The 18,888-nt window shown below is 41.5% G+C and overlaps 1 protein-coding gene across 1 annotated transcript in view; it reads right to left on the reverse strand.

The window, feature by feature from the left end:
- LOC109043527 (transmembrane protease serine 9) overlaps positions 1 to 18,888 on the reverse strand; it is a 54,335-nt gene that overhangs the window by 5,012 nt on the left and 30,435 nt on the right. The window contains exons 10-18 of the mRNA XM_072296184.1: positions 17,527 to 17,667; positions 15,932 to 16,169; positions 14,371 to 14,516; positions 13,145 to 13,261; positions 12,626 to 12,777; positions 11,379 to 11,539; positions 9,154 to 9,306; positions 3,400 to 3,581; positions 1,089 to 1,341 (exon numbers count right to left, since the gene is read on the reverse strand). Coding sequence (XP_072152285.1) covers positions 1,089 to 1,341; positions 3,400 to 3,581; positions 9,154 to 9,306; positions 11,379 to 11,539; positions 12,626 to 12,777; positions 13,145 to 13,261; positions 14,371 to 14,516; positions 15,932 to 16,169; positions 17,527 to 17,667 — 1,543 coding nt within the window. The remainder of the gene's footprint in view (positions 1 to 1,088; positions 1,342 to 3,399; positions 3,582 to 9,153; positions 9,307 to 11,378; positions 11,540 to 12,625; positions 12,778 to 13,144; positions 13,262 to 14,370; positions 14,517 to 15,931; positions 16,170 to 17,526; positions 17,668 to 18,888) is intronic.

The raw sequence follows: 18,888 nt of genomic DNA on the forward strand, positions 1-18,888 counted from the left end.
ACTCCTGAAAGTCAGGGCTCCGACCGAATTGCGATTAAATTGAATCAGAATTGAAAATTAAGTACACAAATTACACTCCCCACTAACCCCTGAAAATCCAAAATCTGTCCATCCTATGCCCAAAAATGAGATCTTAGAGGGGAACTGGTGCCCCCTTCGCCACAAACCTTTTGTCAAAATTATTCCCCGGAAAAATATGATATTCCCGGTAATCGATCCTGAGGTATCCGAATTTTATGGTCCCAAAGCCCTACTAGCCTTCTTTGGGAGGGAAGGGGACTGAATGGGGGCTCAATTTCCAAAGTCGGTGTTGCTGACTCGACACTGCTTTCTTTGGTAACCCAGTAGTGTTGGTGCTCCATCGAGAATTTTTGTTGTCTTATTGACGAAACTCCTTTAGCAAGCTATTGCCAGGGACGAGTTCTATAGTAGGTACGCCATTCTGTTGGGAGCGGGTGATTGCAGCGGATCCTTCCCCCCGAACCTTGACTCATCCATCGCCCGCTCCAAAAGTGAGATTAAGCCGATGATTGAAAAATAACACATAAGGCGGCTGAATTCTTGAAAAATAAGTATATTTTTGGCGATTTCCGACCCCTTTCGAACAGGGAGGGCCGCTACACACAACGTAGGGAAGAAAAATCAGATTTTTGGCAGATATACACGATCCTACAGATTTTTGTGCAGTCCAACAACTGATAATAGTAGTGAGTTGCGGGGTCCTACACGAGATAGCAGCACAAGTACCTGCTCACGAATTTTTACATTGGCTCTTCTGGGAGTCCTCGGTCCTATACTGCCGTGCTAAGGAAAACGCCGTATGAACATTCGAGAGTTGCCAAATTGCCCCGGATAAAACATGTACTTTTGAGGAAATTTATGCACATTCTTCTTTGAAATTTTCAGATATTTTAGATCAAATTGCGAACAAAATTGCCTGAAAAATTTGAAGAAAAATATTCACAATTTTCCCGATAAAGTCGTCTTATATTGAAGGAAATATGACAACGCCTGAAGGCTCATGCGGCGTTTTTCCTTAGCACGGCAGTATAGAACTGGTCCCTGCTACTGATACAAGCTACACCTACATGTATCTTTTATGAAGACAGTGCCTGGCGGTGATGACGTGTCGCGATGAGATGAGTGATCCTCCGCATGAGAGATCGAAAGTGACATTCGGGACGTTGACACCCAGGGCGGCGAGCCAGGGCCAGGCGCCGAGTTCGGCAGATTCACCACCCACAATCATCCTTCGTTGCTGGACCATGCTCTTTCCACATCCCTGCGCCTGCTGCTCCGGCGGCCGCGGAGACTCTGAAGGAATCGAGGCGGTTGTTTTCTCTGTAAAGCAGCAATATTCAAGGAAGGAATATAACGTATATTATCTCTTCCGCACTGAAAAAAAATCTCGGTGTATTTACCAAGAAAAGGGTAAAATTACCAAGAATTCAGGGTTCTATTTGATCCCAGTTTTTTCTTGGTAAAATTACCATTTATGGAATTGGTAATTTTACCGAGAAATCTCGGTAAAATTTTTGACTTTCTCGGTAATTTTACTGAACCCCGGTAAGAACGCCAATATTTTTGATCGACTGTGGTAGAATTACCGAGATAAACTGGCAAAGTTACCGGGAAGTGATTACCAATAAAAGTGGTATTCTTACCTGAAAAAAAAGCAGTAAAAATACCGGTTTTTAGGTAAGCTTACCCGTCTGTCTTGGTAAAATTACCAATAATTGGTAAAAAAAGTGAGATGGTAAAGGTACCAACGGACCTTGGTAAAAACGCCGAGAATTTTTTTTCAGTGCGTCATCCTTTTAACATGATAACGGATGACGGAAGAAAGGCTGCCAAAAAAGATGCTTGATCGGGTTCCGCCTGGGAGAAGACGAAGGGGGGCTCTAAATGAACAGAGGGAGTGCCAACTCCCTGACGGGTTGTGGGAAGACCGAATTTTGTGGCGGTTAAGAGTCGCAGAGCGCCATAGATAGATCGAAATGAAAGCGACTTTTACGTATATGTAGAGACGAGCAGCGCCAAACAAAGGATCGAGTCAATGGGAGGGGTCGGAAACAATTTGGAAACTTTAAAAGCTCATAACTCCGTCCATACTAGGGCCGGATTTACCTACTTGCCGCCCATGGGCCGCTAGTATTTTGCCGCCCCTTCTCATTCGTTTTGAAACATCAATGAACACCATCAAATGAACGTGCCAGCGGGGGAGGGGTGCATAAGACACGTTTACTGGTGTTGAACACATTTTTTGGGAAAGCCCTGTCAACACTGCTAGCAAATGTTCGCGGAACTTAGCGCGAAAATTAAATTTCGTAAACCTATATCTCTGTGTGAACAAGGCCTTCCATTCATAAGAAATGAACGAAAAAATTATGAAAGAATAAACATAAATGTGGATCAATGATTTTAACTTCCGCCGCCGCGCCTCGCAGACCGCACTGTGTTTGACACAATGCGTGAAGTATTCACGCAGTCTTGTAGGCGCTATGCATCTCACGCTGATCGCATTGTGTTTGCCGCAGTGCGTGAGGTATTCATGCGCATTCTTGTAGGCGCTATCCGTTTCACGCTGTCCACAATGACTGCACTGTGTTTGATGCAATGCGTGAAGTATCCGTGCAGTCTTGTAGGCGATATGCATCTCACGCTGATCGCACAGCGTTTGATGCAATGCGTGAAGTATTCATGGAGTCTTGTAGGCGCTAATATGTGTTACATGCCGACCGCCCTGCCGCGCCGCGCCGAGGGAGGGCTTCTCCTTTTCATCTCAAGTCCTCGTCATCATTGCTCTCTAGGTAAGTCGCGCCGTTCCAGGCCAAATTGCGTGTTTGGTTTCTCTCTAAACTCGACTAATTAAAGGTGCTGCCTCTTGTATCACTGAAAGACGACAAAAGTAGAAATTACTATACTCTCAGAAAATTAAAGATTTTGTCGCCTTTTCTCGTTTGTAATTTTTTTCTAAATCCGAATTTTTTGTTATACCTACATTTAAAAAAAATCGCAAAATTTGCCGCCATGGGCCGCGGCCCATGTGGCCACCCCCTTAATCCGGCCCTGGTCCATACAAAACTTTGAGTTTTTAAAACGGTTCCATTGGTTCCCTCGTGAAATATTCTTCTAGTTGCACCCCTTAAAATTTAAAATGTAATGAAATAAACATAAAAATTTGTAGTTTCAGTCAAAAATTTCATGTCCGTCCGACCTCTCTAATTGACTCGATCCACGGAAAATGAAATAGAGGGATCCTGTTACTGGAAGCGGGAAGTTGCGATATGAAAAGCAGTCAAGTAGTAAGTACAGCCCGCAGATTGTCTCATTTAGAACCGATTTTTGTAACCGGATTTTTTAAAGGAATAATTGTGAATACAGAAAAAATAGTGTTACCAAATTCCGTAGAACCACCGCTGCCCCAAAAATGTATAGTGGCGCAGCCCTCCGGGACCTCATAAACCATCAGCAATGCTGGGAGTAAAATTTGATATAACATAGAGGGTACCCGATTTTTGACTCCCATGCGGATTAGAGTCCTGTTGAATGCCAGCAGAGGAGCATCAGTTTTGTGACTTCTGAGAATAAGTTAGAGCGTAACAGTGGCGTGGCGTGAATTGCGATATATCGATTATTATGCCATTTAAACCTATGGAAAAGGATCGATAAGCAGGGTGTTCGCAGCGAACACCTTAATAATCGATTCTTTGACATAGGTTTAAATGGCATAACAATCGATACATCGCAATTCAGGCCACGCCACTAGAGCGTAAAGAAGAGGTACATGCTCTGTTAAAGCTCGTCTTGTTGGGCCTTGTCTCCAGGGGACGTTTTCATGGGATTTTTCCCCAGTTCGAATCGCAGGAACGGAACTTCTGGGATTTTCCCAGTTATTTCTGTCTCCACGGGACGGGGCTCGAACGCTCCGGCGACAAGTTTGTAGAAATCGAGTATTTAACTGAGATTAAAATAATAATTGAACACATAATTGACAACTACACACACATTACTTTTACTAGACAAACACGAATATTAAAGTAAACAACAAAACATCGCACAATTTGCTCTCAGTTCTTCTTCCTCTCTCAGTTGGTCCCACGCCAAGTCTCCACGGGACGGCTCACGGGATTTTTCTTAAGTTCGAATCGCAGGAATGAAACTTCTAGGCTTTTTACCCGTTGAAAAACCAACAACATTTCTTCTTCTTTTTACCCTGGTAAAAATTGGCGATAGGAGCTGCGTTTCAAAATACCATAGGAATTCTTATAGCCGACTGAAGAGGGCGATAGAAAATCATATAGCTGGCTGTAGAAAGTGGAAAAAATTATACGGCCGGGCTACACGAAGCGATAAAAAATTATACAGCCGGGCTATAGTTCCTATTGCCGGGCTTTCCACTTTATCGCTTGGCTGTTGCTTTTTCGCCATCGGCTATACAAGGCAATAAGAAATTGTGTAGAAATTCGTGTGCTTTGTAAATCCTTAAGTTTGTACGGAATCACCATAACATTTACAAAACGCACATTATATTTTCCTTTACTACATATTTTTTTTTATTAATTAAAATGAGAATAATCCATACAGAGTGTGCAAACATTCAAAGTCATGAGTTGAAAAACGCTGACTCCACGAGATTAAATATTAGAGCATAACACAAAGCGGAGCAGCGGCGCACTGACGCCTACAAACCTATCAGGGATACTTCACGCATTGCGCAATGCGTGAAGTATCCCTGTTAGGTTTGAAGGCGCCAATGCGCGTTCAGCGCTGGCTGCCCGCCCGCCGCGCCGCGCCGCAGCGTGCCGCGGCGCTTGAAGCAACTTTTTCAAACCAGAGGTATTGCACAGTATTATACGAAATTGAAGGCGCTCCAACATATTAGGAATGGCAGGTATCCCTCAAAAGTACGGAGCTTTCCTCGCAAAATAAATCAAGATACTGCGGCCCAAAAAGAGAGCGGTAGTTCAAAAACTCACGAAGTCCTAGCATCCGTAATTAGTAAGGTTTAGCATACACTTCATCGCCAGGCTGTTGATTAATCGCCATCGGCTATAAAAGGCTATAAGAAATTGCGTTGCCGGCTATAGAAGCTATTGGAAATCTTACAGCCGGCTGTAGGTCTATGGTATTTTGGAGCACAGATTCTACTGCCAATTTTTACCAGGGTAAGTCGTTCCTGGGACGCCACGAGGACTCTCAGTTGATACTGTGATTAGTATTGACCAACTCAATATTTTTCCCAACTTCGCAAGTGAGATTTTCCCGTGGGACAAATTCCACGAAACGTCCCGTGGAGACAAGGCCTCAGGAGTACAAGAACCATATACTTGGCACTGGGAAGAAAATTAATTAACTCAATATTTTTCCCGACCTCGTTAGGGGGCCCTAGTAAAAGCGAGTCAGCCTGACGTCAGGCTATGTTTCATAAACTACCCTCAGTCAGAATGGTTCATGCTATGTTTCATAAACTAGCCTGAGTCAGACTGATTCGAGCTAATATCAGTCAGACTCAGAATAGTTTATGAAACATAGCCAGACGTCAGGCTAACTCACTTTTACACGGGGGATTTTCCCCCGTAACAAATCCCGCGAAGACAAGGTCTTGGGATGTGAACAAAACACCGCTACTGCAGAACTTTTCACCGGTATCACTAAATTTCACCAAAACCGTTGATGGCCCATCGTGCAATGTGGCCCACTGTTCTTACACTGACCCTGGCCACTAAATCAGTCTATTGATAGCTGAGCGAAGTTAAAAACTACCATGTAGACTGTGAGGAGAACGAGCATTGCGCGATTGATATGAACTGAATCCGATTGGGCAGCCCGGAGCGAACGACCAATGCCTTCCCAGAAAAACGGATTTGTGGACCATTTAACAATTTGAGGCCACGCACAGTGGATCGAGTCAATAGGTGAGGTCGGACAAAATTTGGAAACTTTAAACGCTTATTACACCCTTTATACAAAACTTTGAGGTTTTAAAAGTGGTTCCATTGATTTCGCCATGAAATTTTCTACAGGGAACACCCCCAGAAATTTAAATTGTGACGAAATAAACATCAAAATTTGCAGTTTTAGTCAAAAATTTAATGTCCGACCTCTTTGATTGACTCGATCCACTGTGCCACGTAGAGTTTCGGAACGACTTCATGGCTCGCGTCGAAAATGAGGCGATAATACTGCCATAATACGGAAGAGCGCCGTATGAACCTTTGTCAGTCGCCAAATTTACTTTGATTGATAACGAATTTTCAGGAAAACTCGTGTACAGTATACATTCAATTTTTCAGAGAATTTTCTTTGTAATTAGATCTAAATTATTCGAAAATTGCAGGAGAAAATATTCATAAGTCTCCTCAAAAATACATGTTTTATACAAGGAAATTTGGCAATTCTCGAATGTTCATACGGCGTTTTTCCTTAGCACGACAGAATATTAATCTTTCTTCGGGTCTCGGGCTCGGCCTTCGTGTAGAGACAGAAAAAAAGCACAGTTCCCTCGGTAGTCTATCGTGGAACGGTCGCGAAGACTATGCAAGAAATTATGCGGTGATAATATTCGAGGATCATAAAATTCAGCGAATGAATACAGAAATAAATAATAAATACATACATGCAAAATCAAACAAACTCAATGTAGGACACAGCTATGAGCTCCTGTATTGGACCGATCATCGCCGTAGAACACGATTGCTTTTGCTCTCGCAAACATGAAAAGTGAATATCAACGCCTAAATACAACTATTCTCGCTCAGCGGAAGCCGATATTGCTTGATCACGAAACTGTAGGCGTTTTTGTTTCCACACCATTCGCAATCGCTGGCAACTCTTCTCAAATGAGGGGGAGGGGGCGCTTGGAAGACAAGGGGCATAGGCATACCTAAGTGCAGTTTTTGAAAAAATTAAGATATTAATGATTTCAAGGAAAACTAGTTTTACTGCAAATTCTGTGATTTTGCAGCCAAATTACAATTCCCTGGTAAAAATTGGCAGTATAATCTGTGTTCCAAAATACCATAGACTTACAGCCGGCTGTAAGATTTCCAATAGCTTCTATTAGAGTACCTGTATAGCGAGAGTATGGACAGATCGCTTCATGGAAGGCTTAGGGCCCAAAAGTGCAGCCACCCTTCTAACCAACTTCTAACGCACAAAATTTCACTGCCAGTCTGCAGATTCCAATTCTAACTATTCTAACCATGATGGCAAAGAATGTACAGAAATGGGCGTTCTTCCGCGAAATTGAGTAAATTTATGCAAAAACTAAGTCAAACACGTGCTTAATAAACGACGGTTCGTAACAATAGTATTAGTAAATCGTTCTGGATAATTGAAATTCATAGGTTGGCTGCATTTCTGGGCCCTAACTTTATTCGCAGAAGCATCGGTGAAGGCCTGATGGATTTTCGGAGTTTCACATCTGTCCATACTCTCGCTATACAGGTACTCTAGCTTCTATAGCCGGAAACACAATTTCTTATAGCCTTTTATAGCCGATGGCGATTAAGCAACAGTCCGGCGATAAAGTGTATGCTAAACTTTACCAATTGCGGATGCTAGGACTTAGTGAGTTTTTGGACTACCGCTCTCTTTTTGGGCCATAGTATCTTGATTTATTTTGCGAGGAAAGCTCCGTACTTTTGAAGGATGCCTGCCATTCCTAATATGTCGGAGAGCCTTCGATTTCGTATGATACTGTGCAATACCTCTGGTGTGAAATAGTTGCTTCAAGCGCCGTGGTACGCTGCGGCGCGGCGCGGCGGGCGGGCAGCCAGTCCGAAACGCGCATTGGTGCCTACAAACCTAACGGGGATACTTCACGCATTGCGCAATGCGTGAAGTATCCCTGTTAGGTTTGTAGGTGCCAGTACACCGCCGACTGCGCCGCTCCGCTTTGTGTTAGGCTCTAATATTTAATCTCGTGCAGTCAGCGTTTTTCAACTCATGACTTTGAAATGTTTGCACACTCTGTATGGATTAATCTCATTTTAACTGATGAAAAAAAATTTGTAGTAAAGGAAAATATAATAAGCGTTTTGTAAATATTAAGGTGATTCCGTACAAACTTAAGGATTTACAAAGCACACGAATTTCTACACAATTTCTTATAGCCTTTTATAGCCGATGGCGAAAAAGCAACTGCCAGGCGATAAAGTGTTAAGCCCGGCGATACCTATAGCCCGGCTGTATAATTTTTTATCGCTTCGTATAGCCCGGCCGTAAGATTTTTTCCACATTCTACAGCCAGCTATATGATTTTCTATCGTCTCCTTCAGTTGGCTATAAGAACTCATATGGTATTTTGAAACGCAGCTCCTATCGCCAATTTTTACCAGGGTTCTTAAGTATCAAATAGTTTGATCTTTCTTTCCGCCCAGGATCCAGGTAATTTCGAAACTTCAAACACCTATTTCTCGGAATAGTTTAAACTGCACTTATGCGTCCTCTAAGCCCCTCAATTAGAATAATTGCTTTTCCTTTGGTAAAACCTGTGAAGCCTGTACGTCGCGTCGCGTCGGTTGAGAGAGCAGGTGAGATTAATATGTATTACAGCATCCGTAAGACAAGCAGACCGACCGTAAGTAGTAGTAGTCTGACAACCTTTGGGTACATCTATTCTCAAAGGTGACTTTTAAGGAAAAAAATTACCTCAATAAGATGACAATGACGAATCGATATGAACTCAGGAGCAATTGTAAAGAGATCCCTCGTCACTGAGGAGTCAGATGATTTTTTGGACTTTTTCGCCAGAGAATGCGGCCTGTAAATTCAATTTTCCGAGTCTGTGCTCGATTGATTGATTTTTTCTTGTTAATATCTCCTACAATGAATATCAGGCTGCATAACGTTTGCGCACACTTTTCTTACCGATAACGTTTGCGCACGTTTTTCGCGAATATCATTTGCGCACACTTTTTACCGATAACGTTCGCGCACACTGCACTATTTGGCAACGCCTCAATGATGCGTCAGTAGTATCGCTTCGTGATAAGACAATTCAACGGACGGATAATTTATAAACGGACGAGGGAAATTTTCGTTTAAATAAATTCCAATAAGCAATCAATAAGTAAATGAATAAATAAGTTATTAAAAAGAAAATAGAAAATGAAGAAAGTTAAGAAAATAAGGTATATGGTTACTCACAGATTTTTCGCTGTTACTTCAGCTAAAAATGCTGTCACTGTCTTCACCGGAATCATCTTCAGTGCAAGGACAGGTTTTAGGGCTGTTTTTAGGGCAGGTTGCATTTGAAGAGCAAGTTTCATCAGCACCATCTTCAGAAATGGATTCATCAGGCTCGTCTGCATTGAAAGAGTCATTTACAGCCTCCGGGTTATTTTCTTCGTCTGAATCATTTTTGTCGGGGTATTTAACTTCACGAACCATTTCCAGAAACTCCGCAATTTTCAGGTCCTTATCGAGATACGAATTGGTTAAAACAATAATTTCATCATCTTTTTTTTGTTGATCATTCCGTTTAGTGAATACCTCATCATTTCGCACGGATTTAATTTTCAAAGACACTATATTCTGAGCGTTAAAAATTGTTGAGAGGCTTCGTAGACATTCGGATGATGATAGTAAAACTCCCCGCAAAGCTTGCTGTTAAAGCTTTCAACGCCATTTCCCAAGTAGCATGGATTGCAATTTCATTGCAATGGATTGTGAGTTGATTGCAATTTTTGCTTGTTTCCTATACGTTCATTTGAAGGCGCTTAAAAAGTTGCAATTTTATTGCAATAAGTTTGCAAGAAATGTAGATTATGCTTGTTGCCTAACCTTCTTTTTCAAGGCACTATAAAGACTGCAATTTCGGTGCAATCATGTTGTAACAAATTCACGCCATGTGCCTGGCATCCAATTCTCTAGTTGTTTTAAAGTTTTTTCGACTTAAATGTCTCACCTAACCCATATAGCCCAACATATTTTGAAAATATTGTCACCTTTATCAAAATATTTTCATGGCAATATTGTAATTAAGATATTTTCAAAATGTTTTTAAAACATTTTAAAGGAATATTTTGAAAATGTTTACAAAAAATATTTTTAAAATAATTCAAAAATATTGCCTGTAAACATGCATATTAAAAATATTCCTTATGAAAGTTTTGAAAATATTTTAAAAATATTTTTTGAAAATATTTTTAAGTTCTCAAGTTAGTATGTGGTGTAATTTACACCGGTGTAAATTTAGTGTGAGTACCTATTACGTGATATCGAAAAAAAAAATCAGACAAAAAAAATATGAAAAAAATAAGTAACACGAAAAAAAATAAATAATAGGCAAAAGAAAGAAGCCTGAGAAAAACGGCGTTAATCAAATCTATGATGAATGTTGAGCCACGCACTGACGCAATGCATGCGATAACAGCCTTAACAGGCGTGATTTCAACCCTGCTCATCATCAGCTCCCTGTAGCTCAGTGGAAGAGTGCTCCGCTATGACATTCGCAGGTCGGGTTCAAGCCCACTCAAGGGCGTCCGGTATTTTATGCTGCTAAACGTCGTAGGACATTAGGTAAGCATGGTTCGAATTATTATAATTTCCCCGGAAAATTTAGGGGTTGAAATTTAAAGGTCGTCAATATTGAAATTTCTTTGCAAAAAAAAAATTGCAACTTTTTTACAATGAGGGGTCAGATGTTGTAAAATAATTGCAATTTTCTTGCAAGAAAGTTGAAATCATCTGGAAATTTTATTGCATTTAAATTGCAATTTTTTCGTTGCAAAATGCTACTTGGGTTGTTGTCGTGCATCATGAAGCGATACTATGACCGCCCGGATTAAAACAAACTCCGGTTTTCGGGTGACACGCGTAGCATCATTTCAGCGTTGCCAAATAGTGCAGTGTGCGCAAACGTTATCGGTAAAAAGTGTGCGCAAATGATATTCGTGAAAAGTGTGCGCAAACGTTATCGGTAAAAAAATTGTGCGCAAACGTTATACACCGGAATATCACAACCAGCAATTTTATCGTTACAATTCATAGGAGTCTTACTTTTAGAATGAGTCCCTCCATTTCAGAGGTTCTCAAACTTGACCGGCTAGGTTTTCTAAAAGTATTGCAACAATTTTGAATAAATAAACAATAATTGTATTTTTGCAGATTACATACGTATGATATTCATCAAACAATTGCACTTCACAAGCATCAAAAAATTACGCTTCGTGTTCTTCAGAATAGGTATAAGTAAAATATGGACGATTCATGATTATACTGCTTTAAGTAAAATATAGACGATTCATGATTATACTGCTTTAAGTTAAATATAGACGATTCATGACTATACTGCTCACATTGATAATTTTCAATGAGGTGCTACACATAGAAATACCATTTTTTGGAAAACATTTTTGAGTGTAGGAAACTATTTCGTTACTTTCTCAATCCAATCAAGAAATTTCGAGACTCGCACATAAACCCCGGGTACATTCGGCCTTGCGCACCCTAGACCCCAAGAAACAATTCCAATCAAGTAGTACGAGGAATTCTTCCCCAGAGAAACCATCAATGGACCACCGCTGTCACCCTAATAAACATAAATGCACAAAGTTAGCGAGTGAATAAAAAATTATCTGGGAAAAGACAGTCGTACCTGCCAAGAAAACAACAGACATTTATAATCATCTGGAGGTAATAATGTATGATGTTATTAAAATTTAAAATATTAAAACGAGTTTTCACAGTCTCACAGTTTAATGAAAGGGCGCCTGATATCTTGTGCCGCTCCGTAGACAACTGGATAGGGGTTATAGCAACTATTCTAACTGCTCTTAGATCAAATTGCATGTGTGCTAAAATGAAGGAACTCTGAATTAATCGGGTGCTTCGTGATTCTCTAGACAATTGGAGAGCGCTTATCGGTGTGTAACAAAACACCTAAAATATGTTTGAAATATTCCCTAAATTTTTTTCGTTTCAGTGAGGTGCCAAATTAACCGAGTTCAATAGAAAAGAACCAACCCACATAAATTTGAAACTGAGAAAAAGAGGTTTGAAGTTTTGTTTCTCAATAAGGCTCAATGTAGAAAATGAACTTGGGCCCCTCTTCACACGGACTAATTTTTTTTCTCGACTTTGAGTATTTGGCAGGAGAAAATGTACGACTAGTGAAACTCAAAAACATTCTAAACTCAATTTTTTTGAAAATTTGGGTTGGTTCCTTTCTGATGAACTCGGTCCAAATAAGGGCGTAATGATGCTCTATAATCCAACAATCCCAAACTGCGGATGTGGCTTAATTCACGCCCGGAATTTTAAAATTGTCCTTGAAACTTCTTTGACTTGATGAAATGGGCTACCACTATTGAAGTTCTATTGAAGAAACTGCTGGACAGGAAGTTTTCAAGGAGTTTCGTAATATTTCAGCCTGAAACTCCTGAAAGATTTTTCTCAAAACTACCTGAAGACTGTACCCAGTGGCGGACTGGTTTCAAATTATTCAAAAGGCGGGCCTCTCAAAAAGTGGATTTGGGGCCCCTTTTAGAAGGGCGGTCATAAAAGAGCGCGAAGCACCATCTGGGGGTTGGCCGCGTAGCGGCCAAGGGGCATAGCCCTCTAGTAGTAACGTCTATTGACCCGTAACGCTCAGATTTTTGCCTTTATTTATGCATACCTGGCAAGAATCTTTTCCTCCATCCGCGAGACCTGCGCACATCATCGTTTCATCAACGATGTATCCTCGGGTTTCGTCGTAGACGGATTTACATCTCTGGTCATCCCAAACGGGGACTCTTACTTGTCGAAGCATCTTATTTTTGCCTTTATCTGAAACATCAATGATTCCATGCTGAAATTTCACGAGGGCAAAGTCCATTATATAACATCATATTTTTCGTATGCTTCCTCAACGATTCTGGAAATCAGAGACTTTGCAAAGCGTTAGATATTTTTACGACAGAGCGATGGGATGAACAAATAAAATTTGATTATGATCGCATCAATGGAAGCTCTGGCACGGATCAGTGTGCAGTAATCGCGCTGGTTCCTTTTTGCTATATGCGATCCAATTAGCTTGTATATTACTTTTATTCATTTTATATATTAGTCATTTTATATATACTCCAATCTGTATTTTAAAAAAAGAAAGACAGAATAAAAATAATGGAATTGAAACAAACAAGCGGGTACTTACGTTCGGCGACTTTCCATGGTTCCGTCATTCCCCATCCAGCCACGAAAGGTTCATAACCAGCCCACGTGTTATCTTTGATCTCCGGCGCAGAAGGTAAACAAATTGGTTGGATCAAATCTGCAGAAAGAAGAAGACAAAATAAATATATACTACGTATTGATTTATGGTCCCATGGTAATATTGATGAAAAAACATGGTTAACTTCCACTCCAAATCAACTTGTTAGAAACCGCAAATGAATACATGCAAAAGCGAGAGGTATTTGACTAATTTTTTTGAGTTGACCAATTATCGAGTTAATGTTTCTAACTTTTTTAGTGTGATTTCGGTGCTTTCACAATCGATGTTGTATAGTGGGTACCTGCAGGGCCGGATTTACCTACTTGCCGCCCATGGGCCGCCCATATCTTGCCGCCCCCTTCTCATCCGTTCCGAAACATCAATGAAAACCATCAAGTGAACGTGCCAGAAGGGGAGGGGTGCATAAGACGCGTTTAATCGTGTTGGACACATTTTTTGCGAAAGCCCTGTCAACACTACTAGCAAAAGGTCACGAAACTTTGCGTGGAAGTTAAGTTCCGTAAACTTATATCTCTGTGTGGACAAGGCCTTCCATTTACAAGTATTGAACCAAAAAATTATGGAAGAACAAACATAAGGTGGTTTAATAATTTTAACTTCCGCACGTCGGCGCGCCGCGCTGACCGCACTGTATTTGGCGCAATGCGTGAAGTATTCATGCAGTCTTGTAGGCGCCATGCGTTCTCGCCGACCGCTGCTGACCGCACAGTGTTTGATGCAATGCGTGAAGTATTCATGGAGTCATGTAGGCGCTAATATGTGTTACATGCCGACCGCCGGCTGCGCCGCGCCGAGGGAGGGTTTTCCCTTTCCATCTCAAGTCCTCGTCACCATTGCTCTATACGCCGTGCCGTTCCAGGCCAAATTGCGTGTTTGGTTATTCTCTCTTAACTCGACTGATTAAAGGTGCTGCCTTTCATATCACCGAAAGACGTCAAAATTAGAAATATTACTATTCTCTCAGAAAATGAGAAATTTTGTCGCGTTTTCTCGTCAGATTGGTCTTATGGCTAGTTCGAATCTGCATTCAAACTATTTCCTCAGTTTTTGAATCATGCGCTCTTTTCATACAATTACTTCGTTTAATTTTTTCCCTTCGTAGATAAAATATAAGATACTAAAAAAAGGCCTGGAAAAGAACTTACTGGTGAATGTAACATCTTTTTGAAGGCGCAAAATAGCAATATCACTCTTTGGGTGCATGATTTCTTCCTCAATTATGTAGTCTACCGGTGAAGCTCCATCTTTGACATCTGGACTGAGATTCAGATCTCCCAATCGAACGAAGGAACTGCAAAGTTTAAAAATAAATTAATTAATTAATTAATTAATTAAAATATCACCAAAAGTACATATTTTTCAGGTAAATGGGCATTTGGGAGACGTCCATTTCCATATATATCAATCTAGTGGCCGGCGCCTTGCCGCTAGATGACTTGCTAACTCGAGCACATTTTGCACGCCTGCTCTGCCGTGTTATCAATTAGAACAGTAATAGCAGAACTGACGTTTTGAAAAATGAACCTGAGTGCATTTGACCGGAAAATGATGAGACTAAGTCCTCCAGCCAGTAAGTTAGATAGATAAGGTAGATAAGTATATGTTATTTTTTTCAGCCGGCTAGATTGGCCCGGTAGTCAGTGCGTCTGACTCAAGGCCAATAGGTCCTGGGTTCGAATCCTGGTAGTGGCGACAAATGCCGAAATGACAGGTGTATCTGCAGAGACAGTGTTTACGCGGCCTTAATCCCTGGAAATTTGAAAGTTCAAATCATGGAAGGGTAGTTCCGGCAGCTAAACTGGTCTCTGCTCGGTTTGCCTTGTTTTAAAGAGCGAAGAAAAAAAGAGAAATAAAGAGATAAATTAAGAAAATAGAAAAAAGATGTCCATAATCAGCCAGATGACTCTTAGAAATTGTTCGAGTGCCACTATACTTAGTGCCATTATACTATACTAGTCAAACACAGTGCGGTCGGTAGCGGTCGGCGTGAAACACATAGCGCCTACAAGACTGTAGGAATACTTCACACATTGCACCAGCAAGGCCAAGGCGCGGCGCGGCGGCGCGGCGGTTGAACTTAAAATTATTAAGCCACATTTATGTTTGTTCTTTCATAATTTTTTTTTCATTTCTTATAAAAGGAAGGCCTTGTTCACACAGAGGTAGGTTTACGGAAGTTGACTTTCGCGCAAAGTTCCGTGAACTTTTGCCAATAGTGTTGACAGGGCTTTCGCAAAAAAAGTGGCCAACACGAGTAAACGCGTCTTAAGCACCCCTTTTCCTCCGGCACGTTCACTTGATGGATTTTATTGATATTTCAAAACGAATGACTAGGGGGCGGCAAAATGCACGCGGCCCGGTCCATCAACGGCAAGAAGGTAAATCTGGCCATGGCCAATGGCAATTTGCGTTGTATTTTCTAAGGAACACTTGTCGATGACCAAAGTGAAAAACCACGCAACTTCGTTCGTGACGTTGCAGAATTCTTGTCATACTTCAATGTCTCTTTGGAAAACTGGTCGACATAATTTCTTGAAAACGTCCTGATTGTTCCTCTTTGTTAGCAAAATATTCTGTAAAAATCTTAAGCTATAACGCTGGCTTATTTCTCTCCGAAAAATTAAAATTAGAGCGGAAATTTTGAAACACCGCAATGACCATTCGTGGTTTTGCGCTTTGAGCATCGTTATATCAGGCAACACTTACAGTAATTCGGAAACACAGTGCTTTGCGGTGATAACGTGCCGCGCAGAGATGAGTGATGCCCCACAGTCATAGAAGAAATCATCGGAGCCGAGTTTGAAACCCAGAGTGGCGATCCAGGGCCAGGCACCGAGTTCGGCAGGTTCACCACCCACTATATTTTCGTGACGTTGCCCGACCATGCTCTTTCCACATCCCTGCTGCTGCAAGGAATTGGACGGAATCGATTCGGCTGTTTCCACTGTAAATCAGCAATATTTCAGCAATATTATATTGTCAGGGTTTTGACAAGCGGGTGAAGCTAACGTTGGGTGGAAAGTTGGTTCAGGCCTCGGGGCCGTAAACTTCAAGGAAGTACACGGAAAAAACAACTTTGTGTTGAGCCCTAACACTTTAGAACAAATGGAGCATACTAAAGACAGTTGTGCTGAGCCCTATAACTTTAGGGTCCGCCCTAAAACTTTAGGGGTGTAGCCGCACAGACTATAGGGCTCAGCCGGCCTGGGGCCTTTAGTCGGCTACATTTGATCCGAAGTGTTAGGGCTCAGCGCCAAGTTATGTTTTCCGTATAGAGTACCTTTATGTAGGGAGAGTATGGAGACTGCTGCCGTAATAGCGAAGAGAGCAGTATGTGCAAAAATGAAGTTTTGAGAGAACGGCCTCAGATAAAGCGTCTGACCGGAAAATTGTATTGAAAGTATTGAATTGTATTTGAAATGGCGGCGGTAATTTTGAAACGTCGCATATACCGATAGAGCACAGGGGAGAATTTCATGAGCCGCCCTGCGCCGTCTGCAACGCGCATGGCGCACTGCCTTTATTCATCTAGAGTTGAGAGTTCACTTATTGCTTCACACGACCAGTATGTTTAAAAATAATAATGATGATAAAAAAAAATTGCACGATTTACGAGTCCCTCTACCAGGGAGCTCTTCCCGCAAGAAATCGTTCACCAGCCGGCCGCGTCGGGGGCGCCGCGCCGCGGCGTGCTGCCAGCGCGAAACGCGCACTGACGCCTACAAACCTAAGGGGATACTTCAAGCATTGCGCAATGCGTGAAGTATCCTCTTAGGTTTGTAGGCGTCAGTGCGCGTTTCGAGCTGACGGCACGTCGCGCCGTAGTGTGGCATAAACTTGCCCACAATTAATAGGTCAGGGTGTTAAAATGTAGGCAATTTGACATAAAATTAAAAAAATTAGAGACTAAAAAAAACATCAGTTACGAAACTTTCGTGATCTTTGAGTCATTATTCGACTTATTTCTTCCAATTCTTAAGTTTTGGACCATAGTGCGCCGCGGGCAGCGGCGCTCATGGAATTCTCCCCTGTGCTCAATCGCGTGATATACTTTGACCGGAAGGTGACGATAAAATGAAATACCTTGCGAGGCATTTGGTGGCGAGTCTCATAAGTTGACGATACTCCGTTTTGTACATTTCAGAACATGTTAAACCATCAAAATATATTGGGCCAGGTTGCCTCACGTAGAATCGATTACTGTCATCGGATTTGTAATTATTTTAATTAATTGCATAAAAATAGATTCACCAAATGCGCAGAACCACCACTGCTCCAAAAAGGTAGGTATAGTTGTTTACCGCTTGTATTGATCTCTGTCAGTTCACTGCTTTCGCTGGCAACGCAACCCTCTGGAACCTCATAAACCATCAGCAATGCAAGGAGTAAAAGTTGATTCAACATAGTGGATACCCGATTATTGGCTCTCGGGCCTAACCTTTAGGGCTCGTTCACAAATTACGTAACGCTCTTATGTAACTCGCTGAGGTATCAAGGAGAACGTTACGTCATTATGTCCTTACGTTTTGAAGGATGGGTACCTACGTCACAAAAGCATTACCTGAGGGGAGGGGGTCAAAAATGTGGCATTACGTAAGTGCATTACGTAATTTATGAACGCTCCCTCAACATTCCTTCGAAGAACTTTGGTACCTCATACCACCTCCTCGATGAAATCCACAAAAAGGAAAATGAAAAAATCGACAGGAAATCGAATTTTTCTTTGCCACATGTAACTAAAATCTAAGCGGGGTATTTACACCGAGAAAACATAGAAGCAAAAGGTGGCGTATGGGATGAATGCCTGCGCAGATGAGACTGCGTTGAAAATTATAAGCTGTCGGTGTCGGTGAATCTTGATCACCTCACGAAGCAATTGGATTCATTGAGCGTTTGGAACAGTTGGGGCCGCAAGTGAATTTTATGACATGCTGCGGAGTTAAAAATGCGAAACGAACCGCAAAGTTTACGACTTTACCGTGGGACTGAGAAGGTAGCACAGGGCGTGGGAGCAAGGGGCGATGGATAGTGCAAACGAACATTTTTTACTCTCTCCTTGAAATCATTTTAGAATGCCAAAGGCTTAATTCTAACATAATTAGGTGCATGCTCAAGTGTGCCACTGTGCGCTAGGAAAAATGTTGGGGAAAATGACAGCAATTGATCTGGGAAATTATTCTTGTCACAAATGTTTTCTGTACATATTCTATCCTATCTTATTCCATGAAATGATAGGCTGAGGTCCTTTCCTTCCTTCCTTCCTTCCTTCCTTCCTTCCTTCCTTCCTTCCTTCCTTCCTTCCTATTCCCCTCTATTGAATAACCCGTCTGTACCTGCGCATTCTGCTCCCACTCAGTCTCCTATCTCTTCTCTTCCTCCACCTCCCTTTTCCCTTACGGTTTTTTTCGCGATATCCATTCCGCCTTCATGCCATTTCCTTTGCCAAAAATTGCATGTCATTTCTCTCTGTGCTCTCAATTAATTTCCTCCTTAATTTTTACTCATGTTTGCTTGTCAGTGATTCCATCGATTTTTCCAGTGATTCGTGACGTACTCTGTACAAAATTATTTTCTTTATCATGGTAAAGTATCATTTTTATTGAATTCCTCGATAATTCTAAGCTAATATTACCCTTTTTTATAGGAATTACCGAAAATGAATG

The sequence above is a fragment of the Bemisia tabaci genome, chromosome 2, assembly GCF_918797505.1.
Source record: "Bemisia tabaci chromosome 2, PGI_BMITA_v3".
NCBI lineage: Eukaryota > Metazoa > Arthropoda > Insecta > Hemiptera > Aleyrodidae > Bemisia > Bemisia tabaci.